This window comes from Vidua macroura, chromosome 2 (assembly GCF_024509145.1).
Source record: "Vidua macroura isolate BioBank_ID:100142 chromosome 2, ASM2450914v1, whole genome shotgun sequence".
NCBI classification, from domain to species: domain Eukaryota; kingdom Metazoa; phylum Chordata; class Aves; order Passeriformes; family Viduidae; genus Vidua; species Vidua macroura.
In genome coordinates this window covers 86,981,670-87,004,247 of record NC_071572.1, presented here as the reverse complement: position 1 = coordinate 87,004,247, position 22,578 = coordinate 86,981,670, and the positions used below count along the sequence as shown (strand labels likewise).

The window sequence follows — 22,578 nt, the reverse complement described above, 5'->3', positions numbered from 1 at the left end:
TAAATTCTTCTTTTCTTCCTGAGTTCCAGATAAAGCTCTCTGTTTAGTCAGCCCCTCTGGCTTATCTTTTGGCACAAGGGGACAGCCTTGCCCTGTGGCTTTTTCGATCTTCTTGAAGAATGTCCAGCCTTCCTGCAGTACTTTGTCCTTCAGGTCTGCCTCCCAAGGGACTCTATCAACTGAGCTCCTAAAAAGTCTGTGCCCTATCATGCCAGGTAGAGCAGTCATAGAGGAGCTGCCTTACAAGAAACCTATATGGGAACATGATGAGAGTATAATGTTCTGATTATGTATCACATCCTTTTCTTTAATTAATCAAATATAGTGTGGAAAATACAAAGTAAAATGCTGAGAAAAAAAAATAAGGCAATGAAAATAAGTTCACCAAAGCACTAAATCAGAATAAAATGAATGAAACCTTTAAATGTCATTTTAGTAACTACATGCAACAATGGCCTTAACCAAAAAGAGTAGAAAAAATATTAGAAAGGCCAAGCATGAGGTTCTCCATATTTGGAAAGTTTGTCCTTTGTACCTTGTACACTGCAAATTAGAGGGAAGAAGGGGCAACACTCAAAGGGTAAAAATATGGTCTCTCAGCACAAAAAGAGCAAAAGGATAAAGAGAATGCAAAAGATGTCAGCATTTGGATAAAAGCCAGTCATATAAAGATATCAGCACAGAATAATAAAAGAGACTGGAACACATCCCAAATCAATTATGGAAGATTAGTGCAGCATTGCCAATATACCTGCCTTCAGAAAAACTAAGATGTGCATAACAAAGTTCAAGAATAGCTACAGAAAAGGGAAAAAAAAGTGAATTTTGGGAGATAGCAGGAAAATGAAGGAATGTTAATTATAAATCAAAGGAAGGCACAAATGTATTATTATTTCACTATACCTGTTTGTCACCTCTGTACAAACTACACAGGTCTGAATTTACTATCACAGACTCTACCTAAGACAGTAATTCAGTGGGTATGGAACATATTGAGACACCTCATCCTGTTACCAGGTAGATTGTCACTTCATATTCAGTACTTCTGAAAATATACAAATTGCTATAAGATCCCCAAAGCTTAATTTACTCAAAATGTGATATATTCTTACCAAACCAAGCATGTCTAATATGATGTGTTTCCATTTTTAAAATTAATAAGGTTTTATGGAGATGAACAAAAAAATTCAAATAGACTACTGCTCATGAATCAGCACTGCTTGTAAATAAGCCCAAGGCCCTTTCCATCACTCCTTCAGAAAGGGAAAAATTATCACCTTGGGTATCTTAAAACTCAGGGTAAAGGTAAAGTAACACATAAATGCTGTTCAGGGTAGTTCAACATACATTAATAATTGGCTAGTGGGGCTACAACTAACAATTACTTACCTGGACTACAGGCTCAGCTGTCAATCACATTGAGACTGTGACTGAAAATACCAACAGGAAGTCAAGCATTAAAATCACCTACTGTTCAACTTTTATGAACTACCATTGCTGATTTACTTCTTTAAACTATAGCTCCTTCCTCTGCAATTATGTACTAAATTCCAAGCTAAGTATGCTCATCTTCCTTGGATTCATTTTTTTTTTCTTTGTGCTTCTCAAACACCTAACATAAGAGGAGGCCTTCTAATTTTTCATCTAAATCTCAGTTTACACTATTTAAAATATAACAGACTTTGAAGTGCACTTTCAGACAAACAGAAAATTGCCCCTTCCACCTCATTTGCTTTTTCTTCGGTGTTCAGCAACAAAATTTAGAAGAAGGCATTATTATTGCTTCTGTAGTTATTATTGTTATTTTGTTAGGAAAACACTAAGAAAACGTGATTGAAAAATATTTAGATTGTAAATTATAGACTGGTTACCTGCCTCACTGTCACAAAGCTACATTACTAGAACGGAGGTCCTTTTCATTACTGATTAGATCCAATGAGGGACATAGGATCTTTCTAATGCAAATATATGACTCTGTGTGTGTTTGTGCAGGTGTGAAGAAGTAAAAGTGTCACCTGTAAGAATACAATAAAAATAGGCACATAACTTCCATTTCAATTACCTAAACAAATTCCTTCTCTGTTAAAACTGTGAGATTTGATCAGAAAACATTGTCTCAATGCTTTTGTAAAACCTGCAGTAAGCCTCCTTTATCTTTTAATCCAAGAAAGAGACTGATCACTTTTCCTTTTACAAATTGTTCTTTTCAGATCTCAATGACTCAGCTGATTTTGCTCCAGATTAGTTTACTTTGACACCTGACTGAAGACTAGAGCTGCAGATTCTGTAGTTTAAAGCAGGGATATTTCTTTCATCAGTACATATCTGTAAATGACTTTGTTGAAGTTTTCGCTTGGTGTCTTAGATCTGCACCAGAACCTTGATGTGCTCAGTCTAAAACAGCTGTCTGTGTATAGCATCAGTATGTGACTTTTTGTCCTGCAGGTCTGCTTAGGGTAAATTCAGATATCAAATTGATAAATACAATTCATTCCCACCTCCAGTGACGTTTGATATAAACTAGCTGCCAGTATAGCCACACAAACAGCAGTTCTCCAAAAAATCTTGGTGACTCAATGAGTAGTCCCATGGTCCTTATTTAAACTGTGGGTGGAGAATGGTAGTAATGCAAATACATTTAATAATGTGCTGATTTGGTCAGTGTTAATAGAATGACTAAAAAGGTCATGGTCCATTTCTCTTTTTCCTTCCCAAGTAAATCTGCAGCACCAATAGAGATATAATTGTAATGCCTGAATATCTACTCTACTGTGGCTGAAGATGACACACTCTTCTGAAAATCAGATTTCCAAAATTAATAGGCAGTTTTGGGTTTGACCTTTATTTAAAGGTCAAAATCAGTTTTCTGGTGTCCTGTGGTAAACTAAATCAAGTCAGACTCAGAATTGATGTCTCCAAAGCCCTTTTACAATATGTTAGATGTTTATGCCCTGCCTAGGAAGATCACAAATTCTCATACACTGTTCAGTGGGTTCATAATGGCTAATAAGGAGCTCATATGGCATACCCCTGCTTAAAGTAAGTATTCATCACAACACAGCCAGAGCAACCCCACAGCAGAGCCTGTAATGCCTGATCTTACTGACTCCCCACATCCAGGGCAGCTTCTAAGCAACCAAAGTGCCGATGAAAAACTTAGGAAGGAAGTACAATGGTATCTAATGCTGTTTGGTGAGATCGAAAGACTTTTCAATGCTCATCAAATATCCACAAGACTTACACCAGGAAAACACATGAAAGATGCCTGGGTAAGCTTAACATAAACTGTGTCTGAGGAGCTGTGAATCAAGCGGCACAATCACCTCCTACCAGACACTGTAATCCCTGAGCTGTTTTAAATGATCATATCACACAGTTTTCAGGGCTTAGTCAAGGTCCTTCTCCTCTTAGACAAGCCTGTAACATCAGCATGCAAAGTTATTGCCTATATGCAATGGGACAAAGCAGCCTTGTCAGGAAGAGAGAGAAAACTTTGTAAGGAATGTTAGCCTAATGAGTTATGTTATGTACACTGACTCGTACTTCCATTTGTTACCTGATAATTTTGTGCAATGCGACCTTGGACAAATAAGTGCAGTTGATGTTTTCCCTATTTCTACAGTGTGAATGTTAACAAACATCTAGATAGCTTCCAGTTCCTGAGGATTAGGCCATTTTTGTGAAAACTCTTGAAAATTAAATGTCTTTACTAACTCTAGAGGAATGCTGAACATAGTACTAGAGCTGAGACATGCATGGGCCTACAGGGCTGCCCTGCAAGCTCTGTTGCATGCCACAGGACTGAGAAATAATGAAAGCTTCTCAGGGAGAGCTGGTAAAATTACCAATTATCAATTTGTTCTCTTTTCAAACTTTAACTGTTTGAACTGAAATGCAACATTCCAAGTGTCTGCCTCAGGTTGATGTCTTTTCATTCCCACTTAATAACTATTATTCTGCTATTAAAATTGCCACACCAAACTTTCAAAAAACATTCTGTGCAAACTTAGTTTGGTCCCTTGTGTATAGCTATTACAAAGACAACTAACAAATAACATGATCAGGGACTATTTTTTCTTATAGTCTCTGCCTCATTCAGTGCCCAAAATGGAGGTCAGCACAGAAGGTAGGATTCACCTGTACTGCCTCCAGATACCTGCAGCCCTGATGTCTACAGCTGAAGTAGACAGTTTGTGTTTCCCTTAGTTTCACTGAAAAAAAAAGAAAAGGTACTTCCAGGGTGCAACTCAGTTTATTCTTAGATAGACACATTAACCCTGTTCAAAAACAATCAACTTTTGTCTATGTAACAGATATATCTAGGGTTAGATGCAGGATTTTATTTGGCAGATCATATATGAGTCTCTAATTTGGGTGCTACAGTGTATAGTGAAGTACATCATCCCTTTTCTCAAATAGGATTGGGGTGCAGAAAGATTAAGTTGCTGTTAGTTCTAGACATTAAGATTTATAATGTTTGGTGTTATATAGCACTATACATATTCAAAAAACAGCGAACAGAAATTGTTAACTTCAAATATAGCTATGCATGCTCTGAACTTTTTCTAATGAGACTCTACTGTCTCCAGCTGGGCATCCAGAAAATGAGAAACATAGAGCTGAAGACCAGCTGTGAGAAATCTGGTTTGTGTCATCTGTGTAACAACACACAGGTGGGTGTAGAAACCCTTCCACATCACTCAACTGCCTCAGGGATTCAGTTTGCTTTTCCATCCACCTCCTGCCCCACTCACTTCATGACTTTAAGCACCGCAACAAATAAAGTAAAGGTTGTATAGGCTATCTCTCTTTGTACTGCAATGTCATGATTTATCTCCATTAGGTATATTTAATCCTCTAAAAAAAGTAGTTTTCACACATAGTAATTACAACATATGCCCTATGTATGCAAAAAGGTGGCTGAAATAAGTTTCATAAAGTGTTATATTTGAGAAATGTTCTAACTTAGGTTTTCTTAATATAAACAAGGACACAAGATGGTTGGTAACTTAGGTTTTCTTAAGATAAACATCTAAGTCTGTGCTAATCATCTGCATTTGTCTTACGAGGCAAAAAGAAAGCCATTGGAGGTGGGGGAAGGGCAAGGGGAACTCAACACTTCCTAAGTTAATTATGAAAATGGCATATTAGATCAAGCACCCTCTAGTGGCACCTCCTTTTCTCTCAGACTGCAAATGGAATATACCATGTCTACATCAGATTTGGCCCTCAAAGCTTTGTTTACCCTTCTAAGTTTTGTTTTTTAAATCTGTTTAGAGCAGATTATTCTGACATTTGTTTATTGAGTACATCAGTATTTTAAAATGTCCACAGTTGCTGTAGGTGTGCACAAATCTTTCTTTTCCTTGTATTTTTCTACTGCATGTTTTTATCTTCTTCTGCCATTCCAGAGGTCTCTGGAGAGGCCTTGGTATTTAATTTAATACTTCTTGAATTAAAATCGAGCTCAATAAATGACAAAATATATTTTACTGTACATGCTACTTCCTAGGAATGCATTGAATTAGTATGCCTGGTTGGGTTCTCCCCCAGGAGACTGATTTAGTCTAATGATAGTGCAAGGTCATTAGCACAGTATCAGTATAAATTCTGCTTAACCAGTGCCAGGTGATTAACTAGTTTGTGTTAATATGTTGCATGCATGAAACTGTGAACTCAACTCCTCTGTATGACAATCTGATCTCAAGAAAGATTTGGGCAGCCTGAATGTATCCCCACTAATCTGCAACCAGAGATAAGTCCTTCTCACTGGTGCCCCTAAGATAAGTTGAAGACTCTCGTTGCCATCCAAAGCAGATTCAAAATATTTTTTCTTAGAAAGCTGATTTAAAAACTGTAAATATTAAAAAAAAAAAAAAATCTTAAGTATGCTTTGTGTGCTTTCTCCAATATTTATAAAGCAATTCCATTTGAAAATCTGGCTGTTTGTATATTTTTAATCAGTTATATATGGGTTCTGGGTTTCTTATGATCTAAAACAATCTTCATTAAAAAAACCAGACCCAAACTGTAAGTGCAGAGGTACATTTTACAACAACGAGGGTGACTGGAAGGCTCTGCACATGGGTCAGGGCAATGCCCAGTATCAATAGGAACTGGAGGAATAAACAGATTGAGAGCAACCCTGGGAAGAAGGACTTTCCTCAGTAGATGAAAAAATGGAGATATCCTGTCAATGTGCACTCATGGCCCAAAAAACCAACCATATCCTCATCTGCATCAAAAGAAGCATAGCCAGCAAGGCAAGGGAGGAATTTCCCCCCTAAATTCCTCCTTTGTGAGATCCCACCTGAAGTGCTGCATCCAGCTCTGGAGGTCCCAGTGCAAAAAAGACAGCAACCTGTTAGAGCAGGTCCAGAGATGGTCCCTGAAAATGGTCCAAGGGCTGGTATATCTCTCCTATGGACAAAGCCTGACAGAGCTGGCAATATTCAGCCTGGAAAAGTCTCAGGGAGGAACTTATTGACTTCCTTCAATATCCAAACAAGGCTTATAGAGAAGATGAGGGAGACTTTTTACCAGGACCTGGAATGACAGGACAAGGGGCAATGGTTTTAAAGCAAAAGAGGGGAGGTTCAGATTGGATGTAAGGAATAATTGTTTCGTTTTTTTTCCTTTGTGAGGGTGGTGAGGTACTGGAACAGGTCACTGAAAGAAGTTCTGGTTATCCCACTACAGTAAATGTTGAAAATCAGGTTGGATGGGGATTTGAGCAACCTGATCTACTGAAAGATGTCCCTGCCCATAGCAGAGAGGCTTCCCTATGTGATCACTACTGCTCTTTCCAACTCAAACCCTTCTATGAGTCTATGATAAAAGCTCTGAATTTTGAGCCTCAGAGTTTTGCATTTTTTACTTTTATGTTCTGGATTTTTCCATTTAATGATGTCAAATTATTGATTGTGAAATGACTGTAAAGGCTTAATTTTGCCATGTCTGTGAAATACAGGCAAATAAAGATAAAATATGACAAGTTCGCTTTCTAACATAACTAAACTCAGTACCAAGAGGGTCAGCAATGGAAAAAGGGCTCTCCATTCTGCATTGCACATTTCTCACTGCAAGCCAGAATCTTCCCTGTTTATGAAGTGTTATTGGAAAATTCTTGAGTGGGAAAGAGAAACAGAAAAAAAATAAGGGCTGAGGTTCTTGGATGATCAGATTTAGGAAGTATGTCCACTGCACATGTGTGCCTAGACCTCAAAAAGGAATTAAATTACCCATGAAGGAAAAAAAAAAAAAGCCCAGCATCATGGCTTGGCAGTTTTAAAACACTGTCAGCAATATGAGTCAATGGTGTTCCTTTGAACTTAGATTATTAAAGACAAGTTGTAATTCAGGAGGACAAGAAAAAATTTTGCATAACTAGAAGGTTCTGTCCTTATAAAAATCCTTAAAATATTTCAATAAACTTCTGATTATCTAGGTGGCTGTGTAGAGGAATTTACATAGGACCCATATGTATGATGGCTGCTCAGAACTTCAGCCTTGGGAAATTGAGGGGAAATCTTCAATCACCAAAAGAAGATACTTGATCTCTTACATGTATTCTGAATTGAGCACAAACTGCAACACAGTAGATGACAAGAAGTTCATGTGCCATCTTGATTATGCCAAGACACAAGTTATTGCTCTCAGGCTTCAGCATCAAGATGCATTTCAGTCTTTACAACAATGCTTGGGTGATATCTCCTAAGTTTTTTAGAAGATAATAATTTACAGAATTTGAAAAGTGTTCCCATGCTGAAAATATGCTGAAGAAAACAGACGCTGAAATTAAGGGAAGGCAAATGCATCGTGCCCCAGAGGAGAGAACACAGAGCAGTCCAGAAGGAATGGGCAGTATTACACACAGAGAACCTACACCATACTGTTCTTTGTCTTACTAAAACTCATTGCTTTATTTGTAAAGTAGTATCTGCAACATGCAGACAGAAAGCAGGAATTATCATGAAAAAATCCAAGTCTGAAACCTCAGATCCTAGCGATCTCATACTTCCAGTAGTAAAACATTCCTAGAATTTCTCTAAATTTTTAAATGTCAGTTTTCTAACTCAAATGTATCAAAGACAAATAAAATCTGACATAATTTTGACAGGTGCAAAGAAATTGATCATGGAAATAACACAAGGGGATAGGTAGAAGATACAAGGATTTGAGGACAGCTCTTTTACTAAATCCAAACCAATAATTTCAGATTACTTACATCCAAATATTTAAGACCAAGAACAGGATCCTGATAAATCATTATTATTCATTCACAGCACAAGATCCAGAGGGGAAAAAAAAAAATAAAACCAGTAATTTATCACTTGAATTACCCAGCACTGATGGTGGGTGATTCTCTGTCTCAAGATAGTGTAAAATTGATTTCTTACTATTTTAAAATCAAGTTTTTATATTTTCTTTTTCTAAAAGATACTACACTTTTAAGAAAAAAAAGCAGGCAGCAAAATGGTTTGGCTTATTAATGCAAGAAGTCAAACATACCATGTCAGAAAGGTCTCTTTATCTTTTAATCTACAAACATGGGAACAGGGCTACAGAAGAAATGCAGTCTTTTTGAAGCTATTACTTTCTTATTATGAAAAACTTATGAGAAAACACAGCCCAATATTTTTAAACCTGAACTTATGTCTAAATGCTGGTTCCACTGATATAAATAGGGGGTTAAAATCCTACTTAACCTCACGAGGGCAACATTTCTTATTTCATTGTGGATTATATTCAGTTTTTGAAAGCTTGATTCTGAATATCACATGCACACCATAAGTCAATTGGTACTGTCACTAGGTACCAGGGAGACAGACTGAGTGATATGTCAGTTTCTCAAAATTCAATATATCAGCATGTTTAGCTTGGGATATTGTTTTTCTCTCCCTTCCTATGTGCATGTTGGTGCAGTATTTGTCTCAACATTTGCAGTTGAAAACTATCTAAAAGTTACATAAAGTCAGCAAAAGTAATTTAAGAGTTGGGACCAGAAGCAGGTATATGAAAGGGAGAAGGGCACAGCAACCTGTAGCAGTGCAGGCACAAAAAGGAAAATCAGAAGACTGGATAAATCAAAGCTGCCTGCAGCTGTTCTCAAGAATGGGCCAGACAAGTGACCTTGCACAGCTGGTTGCAGGAGGAGGACAAACAGCAGCACGACTTGCATGTCTGTGACCCAACTCTAGTGTTCAGTATTTTAACATGAGGTTCCACAAATCAATGCTACGTTGTAGTGATACCAGGCAGCAGTGCTTGAGCTTGTGTTCAATAGGTCTGGTCACCTAAAGTAATCAGTTTCACTGGGGATTTTCTGTGTGTGTTGTTGAATCACTGCCTGTAGGCTCAGGTAGTAAATCTGGCCATAGAGCCCTACGCTGCACTTTTTTCTTCATGTCACAGTGCCTGGGGCAATTTTCTTAGTAACACATGATTCTGCCTGTGTTTTCTAATTCCAGACATATAACGGCTTTGGTCTAATTTTCCTTACATTCTTTTGGTCTTCCATCATGGTTACAGTTGTTTACTTAAGACATATTTTAGCAATTTTGAGATGTTTCTCCATCCTACTCTATGTACCTCTGCTCATTCTTACATCTTTGCCACAGATTATAAATTAGGGGATGAAGTCGTTGCCCTCTCTTGACTGCCCACCTACATAACAAAAATCACAGTACTTGGAATTAATCCTTGGAGATTTATTTTTTTTAGTTGTTGTTTTCCAAGAAACTGCAGAATGACTTAAAAAAATTTCTGTGGCTTGTAGTATAGAACATATAAACATGCTTGCCTCTGTTGCCTTTATAGGCTTTCTAGAAGTGATCAAGAGATCCCAAGAGTTCCTAAGCACAGCATGAAATCAATTGACTGGTTTTAGGAAAACATCAAATCTTGCTTTTCAGATTTTCAGTGGCGAAGAACTTTGATACTTCCATAGCTTTCCACAGAGAAAAATGTGCCTTTTACTTCTAACCTTAATTTGTCTATCTCCAGCTTTCACCTTGATATGTCATTGTCCACTAGAGAAAATAGCCTTCTAGAATCAATATCCTACCTCTGGGAGGTAGCTGTGACCCCTCTGATTTTCTCCTTGATTTTTTAAGTTTTTCCCTGAATGGCATGTTTCTCAGCCTCCAGCTAACCCTGTGGTTTTCCTCTCAGTGTTTCTCACTTTATTATGATCCTTTCTAAGACTTTATTCATAGGAACTTGAGGCAGCAGTCTAATAATAACAGAAGAAGGCATAATGCCCCTAGTCTTAACTGATATTCTCTTATTTAAATAAATATTCAAGGATCCCAGAGAAAACTCAGAGACCTTGGATTTTGCTACTTAATCAACATAATTCAAATGTTCTGGACAAACAGTGCTCCATAGACAAACTGTATGACTCTGGAGCATCTCCCAGTCAACAAATGATAACAGAGATGGCTACAGTCCATTGACTTTCTTGATAATCCACCTCCATAATTTTTTTTCTGCAACAGTGATTAAATATTCTATCCTATAACTATGGATGTATTTTTTCCCTGTACTGTCTCCATAGTCAGTGGAGAGAAACTGGACCTTCCAAACCACCCCAGCATAACTGCCTAAAACCTCTGGGCTAGAGGATCCTCTGATAGGGGAGCCCCATTCTGAAGCATCAACCCATACAGAGTAACACCATACCTCTCCAGAAGGCTTCAGGCATCTGCCCATATAGAGTAACAGCATACCAGTCAAAAAGGCTTCAAGGTTGATAGAAAATAATTATATTATTTTCTTTTTTATTTCTATTAGTTGACTTTCATGTGAAGACTTTTTTATTAGGGTCCCAGTTGAGCTGACAAATCTGTAATTACCTAGGTTATCACACTTATACATCAGTGTGTTCTTTTATGCAGCAACCATGACTTGCTATAGCTCTTCCCATAGAAGCCACCTGATGCTTTAAATTATCCCAAGCACTTAGAATGCAGATTAGCCAATGTGCTAGAATTTTTGCCAGAAAGTAAAGACCCAGTGATATGCTTATAAAACTGTCTGAGTATAATCCAAACTTCTCTCTTTTTGATGGGGGTTCTATGACACCTTATTATAAAGATACTTTTCTGGCTTTTAGTGGGTCTAGTGGTTTTAAAAGTGAACTAAGAAGCTGAAGCAACAGTCATTGGAATGCAGGCCTTTCCTCTAACTGTCTACCAATGCATGTTAATTTTGCTTCTCTGTCACCAAATCTTTCTGTCCACCTGTATATCAAATTGGAAAATCTGGGGGGTTTTTTTGATACTAAAACAAATATTTGATTATTCATAGAGCTAGGCCTCCGTTTTGGACCCCACAATGTTATTCCCTGTTTCCTGACCTGAGAAAGAAACTTGTCTGCTACAGAAATATTTTTTTGCTTTAAGAGTGGCACTATCCTAGGCTTTGCACCGGGAGAAACAGAAATGTACCTTGAGCATATGATACGAGTTATACAGGGCTCCTCTTAGTATGTATCAAAGCCACAGGTGGTGGAATACACTTGCCTATATCCATAATTGTCTAGTTTATGAGGGCTCATGCTGTTTTTCTTGAGAATTCTCTAAGCAACCAGGTATCTCTGCTACATAAACAGGAATTTCATCTTATGCACCAAAACAGTATGCACTCTTAAAAAAAAAAAAAAAAAAAAAAAAAAAAAGTGCTGAGGAAACCTCACTTCTGTGCCCTGGTCAGCTTGAGGAAGTTTAAACTTATAGTCTCTTATAGTCAAGCCAGGGAGCATGTCAGCCAAACAGCTGTGGAATGTTTAAGACAAAGTCTCTTTTACTCTTCTTTTAAAGCTAGACCTTTGCAGCCAGGGAGGCATGGGGCCAGAGAGACTGTCTCTAAACTCAGGTCTTGGGAAGATGTATGAATTTTATATAAGCAAATTTATATGGATGAATTTCAATACAGAAAGAGAAACAGCCTGGGAAATACTGCCATTTCTTGACTGAATTGTGCAATTGCTCAGATACTGTCAAAACATCTGTCGTCTGACTTTTGGCTGGAAAGTAATCTGTCCTTCTTTCTCTTCCAGCTTAAAATGACCACTTCCCCAAAGAGAACCATTACAGGTTCCAGCATCCTGAATCTAAAAGAGAAGGAGGACCTGAAGGCACTAAGAAAGGCAAGACTTCACCACAAGTTGTGGTAGAGGTTAGAAGTGAGCTGGGGAGGAGGGATTCTATTGGCATTTTCTGGCAGTTCCTTGTAAGGTAACTGAAGAGGGGGAGACACATTGGATGAACAGAGAACATCTCCCAAGCCCGCCCATACTCATTCATTCTGTGTCCTCTATTTGACATTTTGTTTCTATTAGGATGATTGAATTGGCCACCTTCCCTCTGTTCACCCAGTTTTCCCCTGAAATGGGCACCTTAAATATAGGCACATCTGCTCACAAATGAAGCACTGTTGGAACCTTTCCATTATCTACCACATGGGAACAGGATTAGGTTCGCTGTCAGTTTTGGGGAACATGAAAGGGATAAAGGAGCATGAATTATGCATAACAGAATTGCACCCTACTGGTTTCCTAAGACATACAAGATGTTTCAGTCCCATTGTCATCCTAGCACACTCTTGGAGAAAATGCTTCACACAGCCAGAGGCAGAACTCACAGTGTAGCAGGACTCCTCCAAGACTCCTGATACAGCACCATATTGACATTCTTCTGCTAATGATGTATGTTTCACGTTGTTAAAGATCTGGCAGCATGTAACAGTTTGTTAGACTGGCTAAGACTGCATAAAATGTAAGAAATAAACTGAGTAGGGAAAAATTTATTAGAGAACTATTAAAACCTGAGGGTTTTTTTTTTATTTTTTGCATCCTCCTTTTGATTATTTTCATTGCAACTAATGGAAAGAAAAAGAGTATTAAACTAGCAATCTGATTACAACCTTCACATACTTTTGGTTTAGACCTAAACTGCAGGCAGTAAGACAATCTTTTAACTAGACTCAATTTAATAAGGGTTTAAATTAGTAAGAACTAACTTTTTATGAAAAACTTTGGACAGTGCTTGGCATAACAGGAGAAGCCCATATATTTCTCCCGAGGACAACTGTGGGTTATTCACCAGTTGTCCCACTAAGTCTCCGCACCCGCCCTGGCAGAGCTCGGAGTTTTGAGGCATTCGGACCAGCGAAGACTTTTACGTGGCCACCGCGGGTCCGAGGTTGACGGAACCGCCGGGTGCGTAGCCCCTGTGTTGGCGAAGAGCCCTTGGCACACGGTTCCCGTCCCACCCAGCCGCCGGGAGCCCAGCGTTCACTCCGCACCGGGGACAGCCCCTCCCTCGCACCATCCCTCCTGCCACTTTTTGCCCGGAGTGGAGACGGCAAGGCCGGTAGCTCAGGGAGGGCCCGGGCACCGCTCCCGCCCCCTTGCCCCGGGCCCCCTTTCCTCCCCCGGCTCTGCAGACCCCGGCGGCGGCTCCCGCGGCGCGGCGCGGCGGGCGGGGCGGTGCGAGGCGCGGTGCAGCCCGGCGGCGGCCGCGGGGGAGCGCGGCTGCGGCAGCCCCCGCCTGCTACGGGGCACGGCCGTGCTGGACGAGGGGAGTGGGCGGCGGTCCCGGCCCGGGCGCTCCGCACCTCTGCCGAGCTTGGCCGGCCCAGAAGGGCAGCCGAGAGTTCAGCATGCAGGAAGTTTTGAGGCAGCTCGGAGAGTAGCGCGGTGGAGGTGACCCCTGCTTTGCGTGCTCTGGGGTTTTGTGCTTTTTTTGCAGGGATTGTGCCTTCTGCCCCCTCCCTCTCCCCCCCCGCCTCCAACTCCCCCAAACACACAAGCAACCCGCAACAATCATAAAGTCGGTAAGGGGGAAAAGAACACGAGCGAGGGAAGGACCCTCGGCGGGAGAGGAGAGCCCGTTTCTTCGCAGAGACACGGTCCCGCTCGCTGCTGGTCCCAATGCAACTGCTCATCCTCCTCCTGCTCTACGCCGTCGTCTGTGCGAACTTCTGCAGCCGTCAGGGCACCACCGCCCCTGCCCAGAGCGGATCTATAAAAGCCCTGCGGGCTTCCAACATCAGGCGAGATGGTAGGTGTCCTGCTGCTTTATTTATTCCCAAGGGCTGCTTTTGCGGGGGTAGTCCTTAAGCGCGCCTTCGGGGCTGCCGCTCCCCTGTCCCGGGAGCGAGGGCCGCGTGCCCCGAGGGCGACTGGGGTCGGTCCGGGTGGGTTCCCGTCCCGGGGGGCTCAGCCAGGTCGTGGGGTCGGTCTCCGGGGTGCGGTCCCGGCGGCCGATCCGGGAGCGTGTGGCCAGGTGGCAGGAGGGAGGCGTGGGCTGAGAGAGCGACTTTGCCCGGCGGCTGCACCTCCGGGCGGTCCCAAACTTCTCGGGGCAACTTCGAGGAGGTCTCCTGGGAGTCGGAGGTACCCCCAGCGGCCCGTCTGGGCTTCGGGGAGCACCTTGCCCCTGACAACGCGGAGTGCTCGGTCCCCGCCGCCCAGGCGAGCCCCGCCGGGCGTCCCTCGGCACCCCTGGGTCCGTGTCCCCCGTGTGCCTGTGACGTGCCGGCGGCGGGGCAGAGCGGGGCGAGCGGCGGCTGCGTGGCGTCTCCGGCCGCACCGGCGCCGCTGCGAGGGCTCTCGGGGCGGTGTGTCGGCGGCGCTGCCGTCGCCCTAGGGCTCCTTGGAGGGAGCGGGATCGTCTCCCGGCCCTGCCACAGCCTCGCCGCCTTCGACTCCTGTAAGGGCTGTCGGCGTGCTGCTCGCCGGGTTACGGAACTTCGTCGAGCGGAGGGTCTGAGCCCAGGACTTGGTGTTGCCCTGGAGCGGCTGGGCACTGCCCCACCGGGACTGGCCTCGTCCCTTGTGATGGCCGGGGATGGTGCACACCCATCAGGGCGGCAGTGGGCTTGCGGACATCGCCTGCCTCGTAGAGAGGATGTTTTCAGCCTGAGCTCCGGTGCGGCTCCCTCCAGGAGCTGCCGGCAGAGGATGTCCTGGACAGCCGAGGTGCTGCCCAGGGTCTGCAGCGCAGCAGTGCAGGACGCAGGTGCCTCGAGTGAACGCGGTCGTTTGCCGTGGTCCCACGCGGAGTGAACAGGGAGACTGCATAAAAATAGCGCTGCTGAAATTCACCTCTAGAATCCTTGACTTTCAGTTTGGGAAGAGTGATGGGCCTTTGGCCAGGGAGCAGCTTGGAATGTTCCAGCCTCACGTGGGAGAGCTTGCTTTTGCACATTGCCCTGTACTTTAGATGGCGAAATGCAGGATGTTCTCCATGCAGATGAACAGTTAACATCAGTGTTCAAGTTAACATCTTCCAGTTGACAGCAGTCATATATTTTATAAACCCTTTTTAAAAACCCAGGCCCTTGAGCCATTTCCAAGACTGTATTTGCCAGTGTTTATTTCCCAGCATGTATACAATGCACGTAATGGGTATACAGTTGGTTTAGGAAGATGTTTTTGTTTAAAGTTTGGAGCCATATTGAACTTAATAATATTTTTTATGCCTTTTCTTGTCACTGAAAGAAGACTGAAGAGAAGGTGGAGGATTTTTTTCTTATAACGGAAATGTTGAGTCAGGAAGCAGGACAGAATTGCAGTTCTTGCTGATACACAAGTTAAATTTAATCTCATTAAAGAAAAAAGTATGCGTTTGCAATAAAAGTACATATATGTTATTTCTGTTTCTTTCTTTAAAATTGTTCTGTGTTTTATCAAGCTTCATGACTTGTTAGCCGGCCATCTTCATAGAATAACTGAGACCATCTCTGAAGTAAGCTAAGCAAGCTTCCATCCAGCTCAAACTTCAAACAAGTTTTTTGATTGAAAACTTACATACTTAGAGGATCAAAATGTGTATTACTCTGATCATCTCTGTATAGTCAATGAAGAAATCATTAATCCCTAATATAAATAAAGTTTTCATATTAATGGCAGTATGGTGGGTGTTTTACTTCTCAGAAGACTTCCTGTGGTGATATTGCTTCTTGCAGTGGTGAAGAGAACAGGCCTTTGAAATGATTAGTTAATTGCTGTCTTTCTAGTTGTGATAATTTAACAATTTGATTAAGCTTTGCACCTTTAAAATTATCTGAAGCAACTTGTAGTGGTTGATCTTTGTGGATACCAGGTGGACTAATTCTGGGGCTGTTGGAAGGTGGCAGATCTATGTGCATTTACATCCTACCTTTCATCTTTGCTGGAACATATGCTAGTGAGCCTTGTAGCCTACAGTGAACATGTTCATGCTGAAGTCAGACACTTCTGCAATTCTTGAGTGGATGTTATGAATATACTGAAGGGTCACAGACTTCGAGGAAGACTATGTGCAGACCTTTGCATGCTGCAGCTTTGCTCTCTTCTTCTGCTTGGGAATCCTGTTGCTTTTTCTCTGCAAAGGACCATGTGTTCTGGTGTGGCCAGTGGAGCTGGTGTGGGGTTGCAACATTTAAAGCAGATCAGGTGCTGATCCCCGATTCTACTCGAATGAAACTTCCTTGACTGAGGGTCTATATTTGTACAACCAAAGGTTTTGAGCAGTATTCCAAGTGTTACATGCATGTGACAGGCTCACAAGCAAATGCTTAGACCACACTTGGCTGTAGGCCACTAATAGTATTTCTGTCTTTTATAATTCGCAGTGGTTTTTTTTGTTGTTTTGGTCCGAAGCAATGATATGGAACAGCATGAAAGATGTGAGTTGCGTTGCTGAGTCAGACAGTATGTTTTGCTTTGTAAATATTTGCAGATATGACAATACAGAATGGGATCTGAGAACATGCAATTCATTGGGGTAAATGTGTTACAACAGTCTCTCTCAAAACACACAGCAAAGATAAAAAGTAGTTTAATATTATGTTGATGATCATGATTATTAGGTTTTGAGATTAAAAGAAATACTGAAGAGGAAACAAGGCCCATTCAGCTTCAATAAAATATCTTGGGAAGTCCAAGACCACCTGCACATTTTATTAAAAGAAAAAAAATCTTTTGAGTTCCAGTACCAAACAGGATAAACTAGTGGTACTGCATACACAGAGTTTAATATGGAGGCTTGGTCTTGCTTCTGGCCAAAACAAACCTTTGCAGTGTGCATGATTCAATATAGCATTTCTTCTTTCAGACTAAAAGAAGTTGACCTATTTGTAATTGCTCTTACTTAAGACTGAAGTTGATCTGATAAGAAATCTATGGATGAGGCAGCACATATAAAAATTGCTATTTAATGACTACCAAACCTAACCAGCCTGTACTCTCTGCTGAAGATATTAAGAATATAAATAACTTGCTTACAAGACATCCTCTTGTCCTAGTTGAAGGACGGTCATTGATGACTCAGCAGTCCTGTGTAGCACTAATCAATTTTTTGAAGTGTCCTGGAGGTGCCAACGACATTTATAGCACAAGTACTGGTATTCACTTAGAGTGTTTATTAATGCTATTAAGTTAAGTACTTTGAAGTTCATCAGAATAACACAGAGGTCTTCCAGATGCTTCCATTGTTCTATTTTGACTCAGTTTCCCAGTTTGCAGTATGCAGGTAATACTGCCTAATTACAAGAAGTCTGATATTTTGCTTTTCCTATTTCGGTTGTTTATGTGTACTTGGAGTTGAAAAGTAGAAGATAAAAAGTGCTAAATAATATTATTTACTATATAATATCTAATTGAAACATCACATACTTTTTCTTATCAGTTATTGAACAAACATCTGCGTAGTATAGGGAAGTATGTCTAGTCTGTATCTTCAGACTAAGCATCACCATACATACTTTAAACTTCAAACTCCAGAGTTCAGAGAAAAGACAGAACAGAAGAGACAGCATAGTGTCAGGTCATTTCAGTATGTAAACAACTGAAAGCCATGGAACCAGTATCTTCTGATGTGGATTTGAAACCATAACATCAGATGACTCGTGATAAGATTCCACGCTCTTGTGGTTTTCATTATGAATCCAAAAAAAATCTGGAATTTCCAAACTTTGCTTTGCTTGTGCACCACCAAAATGCAAAGAAAAAACTCTTACTTTATAATTCTGGGGAACTGCCAACAGCTTTTGGCTCTTTAAGGCCTGATCCAAATGGATGTATGCCATTAACTCTACCCTCTTCTTCTGTGTATTGGCTGATGCCTAATCATGGGAAAAAGTATATGGTGATTTGGGCAGTATTTTCTCACCAAACAAATATTAAGTGTCTGTTTTGTTGTTTTCTGGTTGTTTGGTTAGTTTTTTAAAGAGAGCAGGTTTAGATTAGATGTTTTAAGGTCCCTTCCAACCCAAGCCATCTTATGATTTTATGGTATTAGGAGAAATTCCTTACTGTGGATATGGTGGGGCCCTGGCACAAGTTGCCCAGAGAGGTCTGTTCAAGGGACTTCATCAAGCTGATCTAGTGCAAAGTGTCCCTGCTCACAGCAGGGGGATTAGAACTAGATGACCCTCAGGGTTCCTTTCAGCCCAAACCATTCCATGATTCTGTGATTTTATGTTTCCATGAGTCTATGAAATGTCTCTGGTATCACTAGTGGTATAGAACAGCACTTTTGGAATGCATTTACTGAGTTCTTTTTTAATAGGCTTGTATACATTTTTTAGAGGACTCTGGTAACATAAAATTGTGTCAACTGTAAAATGGCCAAAATAAATTGGTTTTGACAGGCTTTATTTCCCTGTTTTCTAGATTTTGTATAGAAATATGTATTTCAGGCTTCATCAGTTAAAAAAAAAAGCCTTACTAATTTCCCTGCAGTAATGCACTTTGGTCTACAATTATCTGACTTTGATGATGTTTCTTATCTGTATAATTAACAGTTTGGACTGAAATATCAAAGCATACTGCATGCGAATTCCAACCCTGAGTCAGCAGCAAGCAGCATAAAAGAATTCTCTAAAGGAACTTGAAATACGTTTTATCAGGCAGACGTATATCATAGTGTAAGTCACTATAAATTCTTCAGACAGTCTCTTGAAACTTCTTGGTTTTAATTCGGGGTTTTTTAAAGTATTACTATGAAACTGAATTAGGCCAGCTAATTCTTAAAGGGCTGGAAGAGAAAACTTGATAGTTGTATTGCTTTGATTTGTAGAAACTGAACAGTGCTGAAAATCTAAATGTTGGGAGTTCTGTCATGCCACAGAGATGTTGTGTTTCATAAAACAGCTAGGAATAGACATAAATAAAAAATTCACAGGGGATCATTAATGCAGTAATATTCATCATGTGCTCAACTTTGACCATCTTCATAATTCTGCTAGAGTCAAGTGGTTCAAGTCATACAGGACAGTGTAATAAGAAAGCTCGAATAGCTTATATGTAAATGAGGTGAGTAAAAATAACTATGTATTTCTTATGAACCAAATGTACTAAGTATTTGCAAAATTAGGAATGGTAGAATTGTTTAGGTCGCAAAAGACTTCCAAGATTATCAAGCCCAACTCTTTACTCAGCACTTACACAATTGGCCTAGGGCCATCAATTCAGCCTGTCCAGATCCCTCTTCAGAGCCTTCCTACCCTGCAGCAAGCCAACACTCCTGCCCAACTTGGTTTTATCTGCAGGCTTGCTCCTCTCATCCCGGGCATCAATAAAGATATGAACAGGACTGGCCCCAGTACTGAACTCCATTCAGCACCACTCTCTGGACTTGGACAATAGGGCAGTTGTCTATACAGGAAATAGTGCACCTCTCCAAGCCATGAGCATCTGGTTTCTGCAGGATAATTCTGTGGGATATGGTGTCAGAAGCATTACTAAAGTGTCTTGGAACTGGCTGAGATAGAGTTAATTTTCCCCACATCAGCTCTCACAGTGCTGTGGTTTGCATTGTTAGTTAGAAAGGTGTTGATGACACAGCAGTTGTGGCTACTGCTGAGCAGTGCTGGCACAGCATCAGGGCTGTCTGTCTTAACATTCTGCCCCTCTCAAGCGGCTGGGAGTGGGAAAAGTCCTGTGAGGGGACACAACCAGGCCCAAATTAACCAAAGGGGTATTCCATACCATATGACATCAGCTCAGATATAAAAGCTAAAGGAGGGAGGAGGAATGGGGCATATTTGTTACTTTACAGTGTTTGCCTTCTGGAGCAATCACTACATGTGCTGCAACTTTGCTTCCTGGGAAGTGGCTGGATATCACCCCCTGATGGAAAGTAGAGAATAAACTTTTTTCTCTTTGTTTATACACACAACATTTTTGCTTCTTTTTTTTGTTTAGTGAAGTGCCTTACATCAAGCTATAACACTTGGTGTCCAGCCAAGGTAAATCCACTACATAAAGTCCAGGCAGACAACATCCACAGCCTTTCCCTCATCCACTGAGTAGGTTTAGACACAGAAGGAGATCAGGTTGGTCAATCAGGACCTGCCTTTCCTACAGCTGTGCTGGCTGGGCCTGATCCCCTGGTTGTCCTGCATGTTCTGCGTGATGACACTATTGATGAGCTGTGCCATGACTTTCCCTTGCACTGAGGTCAGGCTGATAGGCCTGTATTTCCCTGTATCTTCCTTCTGGCCATTTTTGTAGATGGGTGTCACATTTGCTGACCTCCAGTTAACTGGACCTTCCAGATTTGCTAGGACTGTTGGTAAATGGTGGAATGTGGCTTGCTAAGCACTTCTGCCAGCTCTCAGGACCCTTGGGTGGATCCCATCTGTCCCCATAGATTTGTGTCTAAGTGGTGTAGTAAGTCACTGACCATTTCCTTTTGGATTGTGGGGGCTTCATTCTGCTTCCTGTCCCTCTCTTCCAGCACAGGAGGATGGATACCCAAAGCAAACTGGTCTTACTACAAAGACTGAGGCAAAGAAGGCATATGTAACTTTGGCTTTTCTAAAGGCTTTGTTGCTATATTTTTGTCAGTTGTACTTTGTCTATCAAAATAAAAAAGTATATGTATCGTAGGCATGAATCTTTTATACACGCATTTGCAGAATAAATATAATTTATCTTTAGAGTACCATCTAATATAGCAAAATAGATATTCACCTATCACAGAATCAGAAAATATGTTTAGTTGGAAGGGACCAAGAATGATCATTGAGTCCATCTCAGTTATTTTAATTCTTAAAAGTTTTTAGCATGTTCTCAACCCCAAAGAAGGGCTACCCTGGCTTGCTCTGGCTTTTGTGAAGCTGCAAGGATTTGACATCAGGATACTAAAAGAGTCCTAAAAAATACCATGAAGGCTCTGTGTTGGCATTCTCTGTAGTAAGACTTTGCCCACTAATGCAGGGAAATCTAGCAATCTTTATTAAGCTATATTCAAGAATTGCCTCCAAAATTCCGCTATTGTATTTATTAGGTTGACTACATTATACCACATTTTGGATAAAAGAGAGCACTTATATCACTGCTTCTGGTGAGATTCTCTTGGCTGAAATATTGGATTGCATAGAGTTGTTTGGCAGTTTGTTTCATATCAGTCTCCTGTTTACAAAGCTAAGGAAGTGTCCTGTTTAGTGTGAAACTGGAGATACTTTCTCTTGGGAGTTTGGGTTTGGCTCTAATATTTTTGGTGGTGAATAAATCCTCTATGATCTTAAGCTTCCTATTATACTTGAGTAATCTTCAGTTTCATGTTTCCTTTTTGATCTGTGTCCCATGCTGTGAAGGCCAACATCCCATGTTTCTGCTTTGTTAATTAGAGCTCTGTGTATTTGGAGATGGTGTTTTACTTTTACCTTCTGTTCAAGCTTCATGCCAATGTGTTTTAGCTCTGCTGTGCCTTGGGACTTGATGTTGAGACTCTGTAAAACTATTTAAAAGCAGTACGTCCATGAAAAACTTGAAAAATAACCATCTTGACTTTTGTTGCACTAAAATCAATGGCAAAACTTCCATCAGCACTTCTTGTGGCAAGGCCTGACACACAGTTCACATGAATTAATACAGGATAAAATAAAATGCAGAGGAATTCAGTGATGAGTTTGTAATATAATCAAAGATTCGTAGAAATGTTTAATTTGAAAAAGACCCTAAGATTGAGGCCACATAGCGCTGCCAAGCCCACCACTAAACCATATCCCTTAGTGTCACATCTACACATCTTTTAAATACCTCTAGGTGTAGTGACTCAAACACTTCCCTGGGCAGCCTGTTCCAGTGTTTGTGACAACCCCTACAGTGAATAAATCTTTCCTAATATCCAATCAAAATCTCACTTGGTGTTGCTTAATGACACTTGCTCTTGTCCTATTGCTTTTTTGTTACTTGGGAGATCAAGCCCCACCTGGCTACACCCTCCTTTCAGAGAGTTGAAGAGAGTGATAAGGTCTCCCTGAGCTTCCTCTTCTCCAGGCTTCCCCAGTTCCCTTAGTCACTCCTCGTCAGATTTGTGCTCCAGACCCTTCCTGAGCTTTGTTTCTCTTTGGGTGTGCCTCAGCACCTCATTTTCTGTCTTGTAGTGAGAGGTTTGTGTACAGTACTCAAAGTCAGGATGTTCGGTTAGTGTCCATACACTGAGACAAACCAAACAAATGCTTTGCACTGATAGAGATGGAGGGGTAACAGATGTAGTTACAGATTGTGTAGCAAAAATGCAGAACAAAGCCTTGTATTCAAATGTCCGGTTTCTTTTTCTCCTATACTGACTACCT

General features: G+C 41.1%; 1 protein-coding gene across 4 annotated transcripts in view; it reads left to right on the top strand.

Annotated features, from left to right (window-relative positions):
* Window positions 1-13,373: 13,373 nt before the first annotated feature.
* PDGFD (platelet derived growth factor D) overlaps window positions 13,374-22,578 on the top strand; it is a 135,836-nt gene continuing 126,631 nt past the window's right edge. The window contains exon 1 of one of the 4 annotated variants that reach the window (XM_053971117.1): window positions 13,374-14,066. In XM_053971117.1, the coding sequence (XP_053827092.1) occupies window positions 13,937-14,066 (130 nt within the window). In that variant the 5' untranslated portion in view covers window positions 13,374-13,936. The remainder of the gene's footprint in view (window positions 14,067-22,578) is intronic. The other 3 variants (XM_053971116.1, XM_053971119.1, XM_053971118.1) reach the window with 3 other exon arrangements.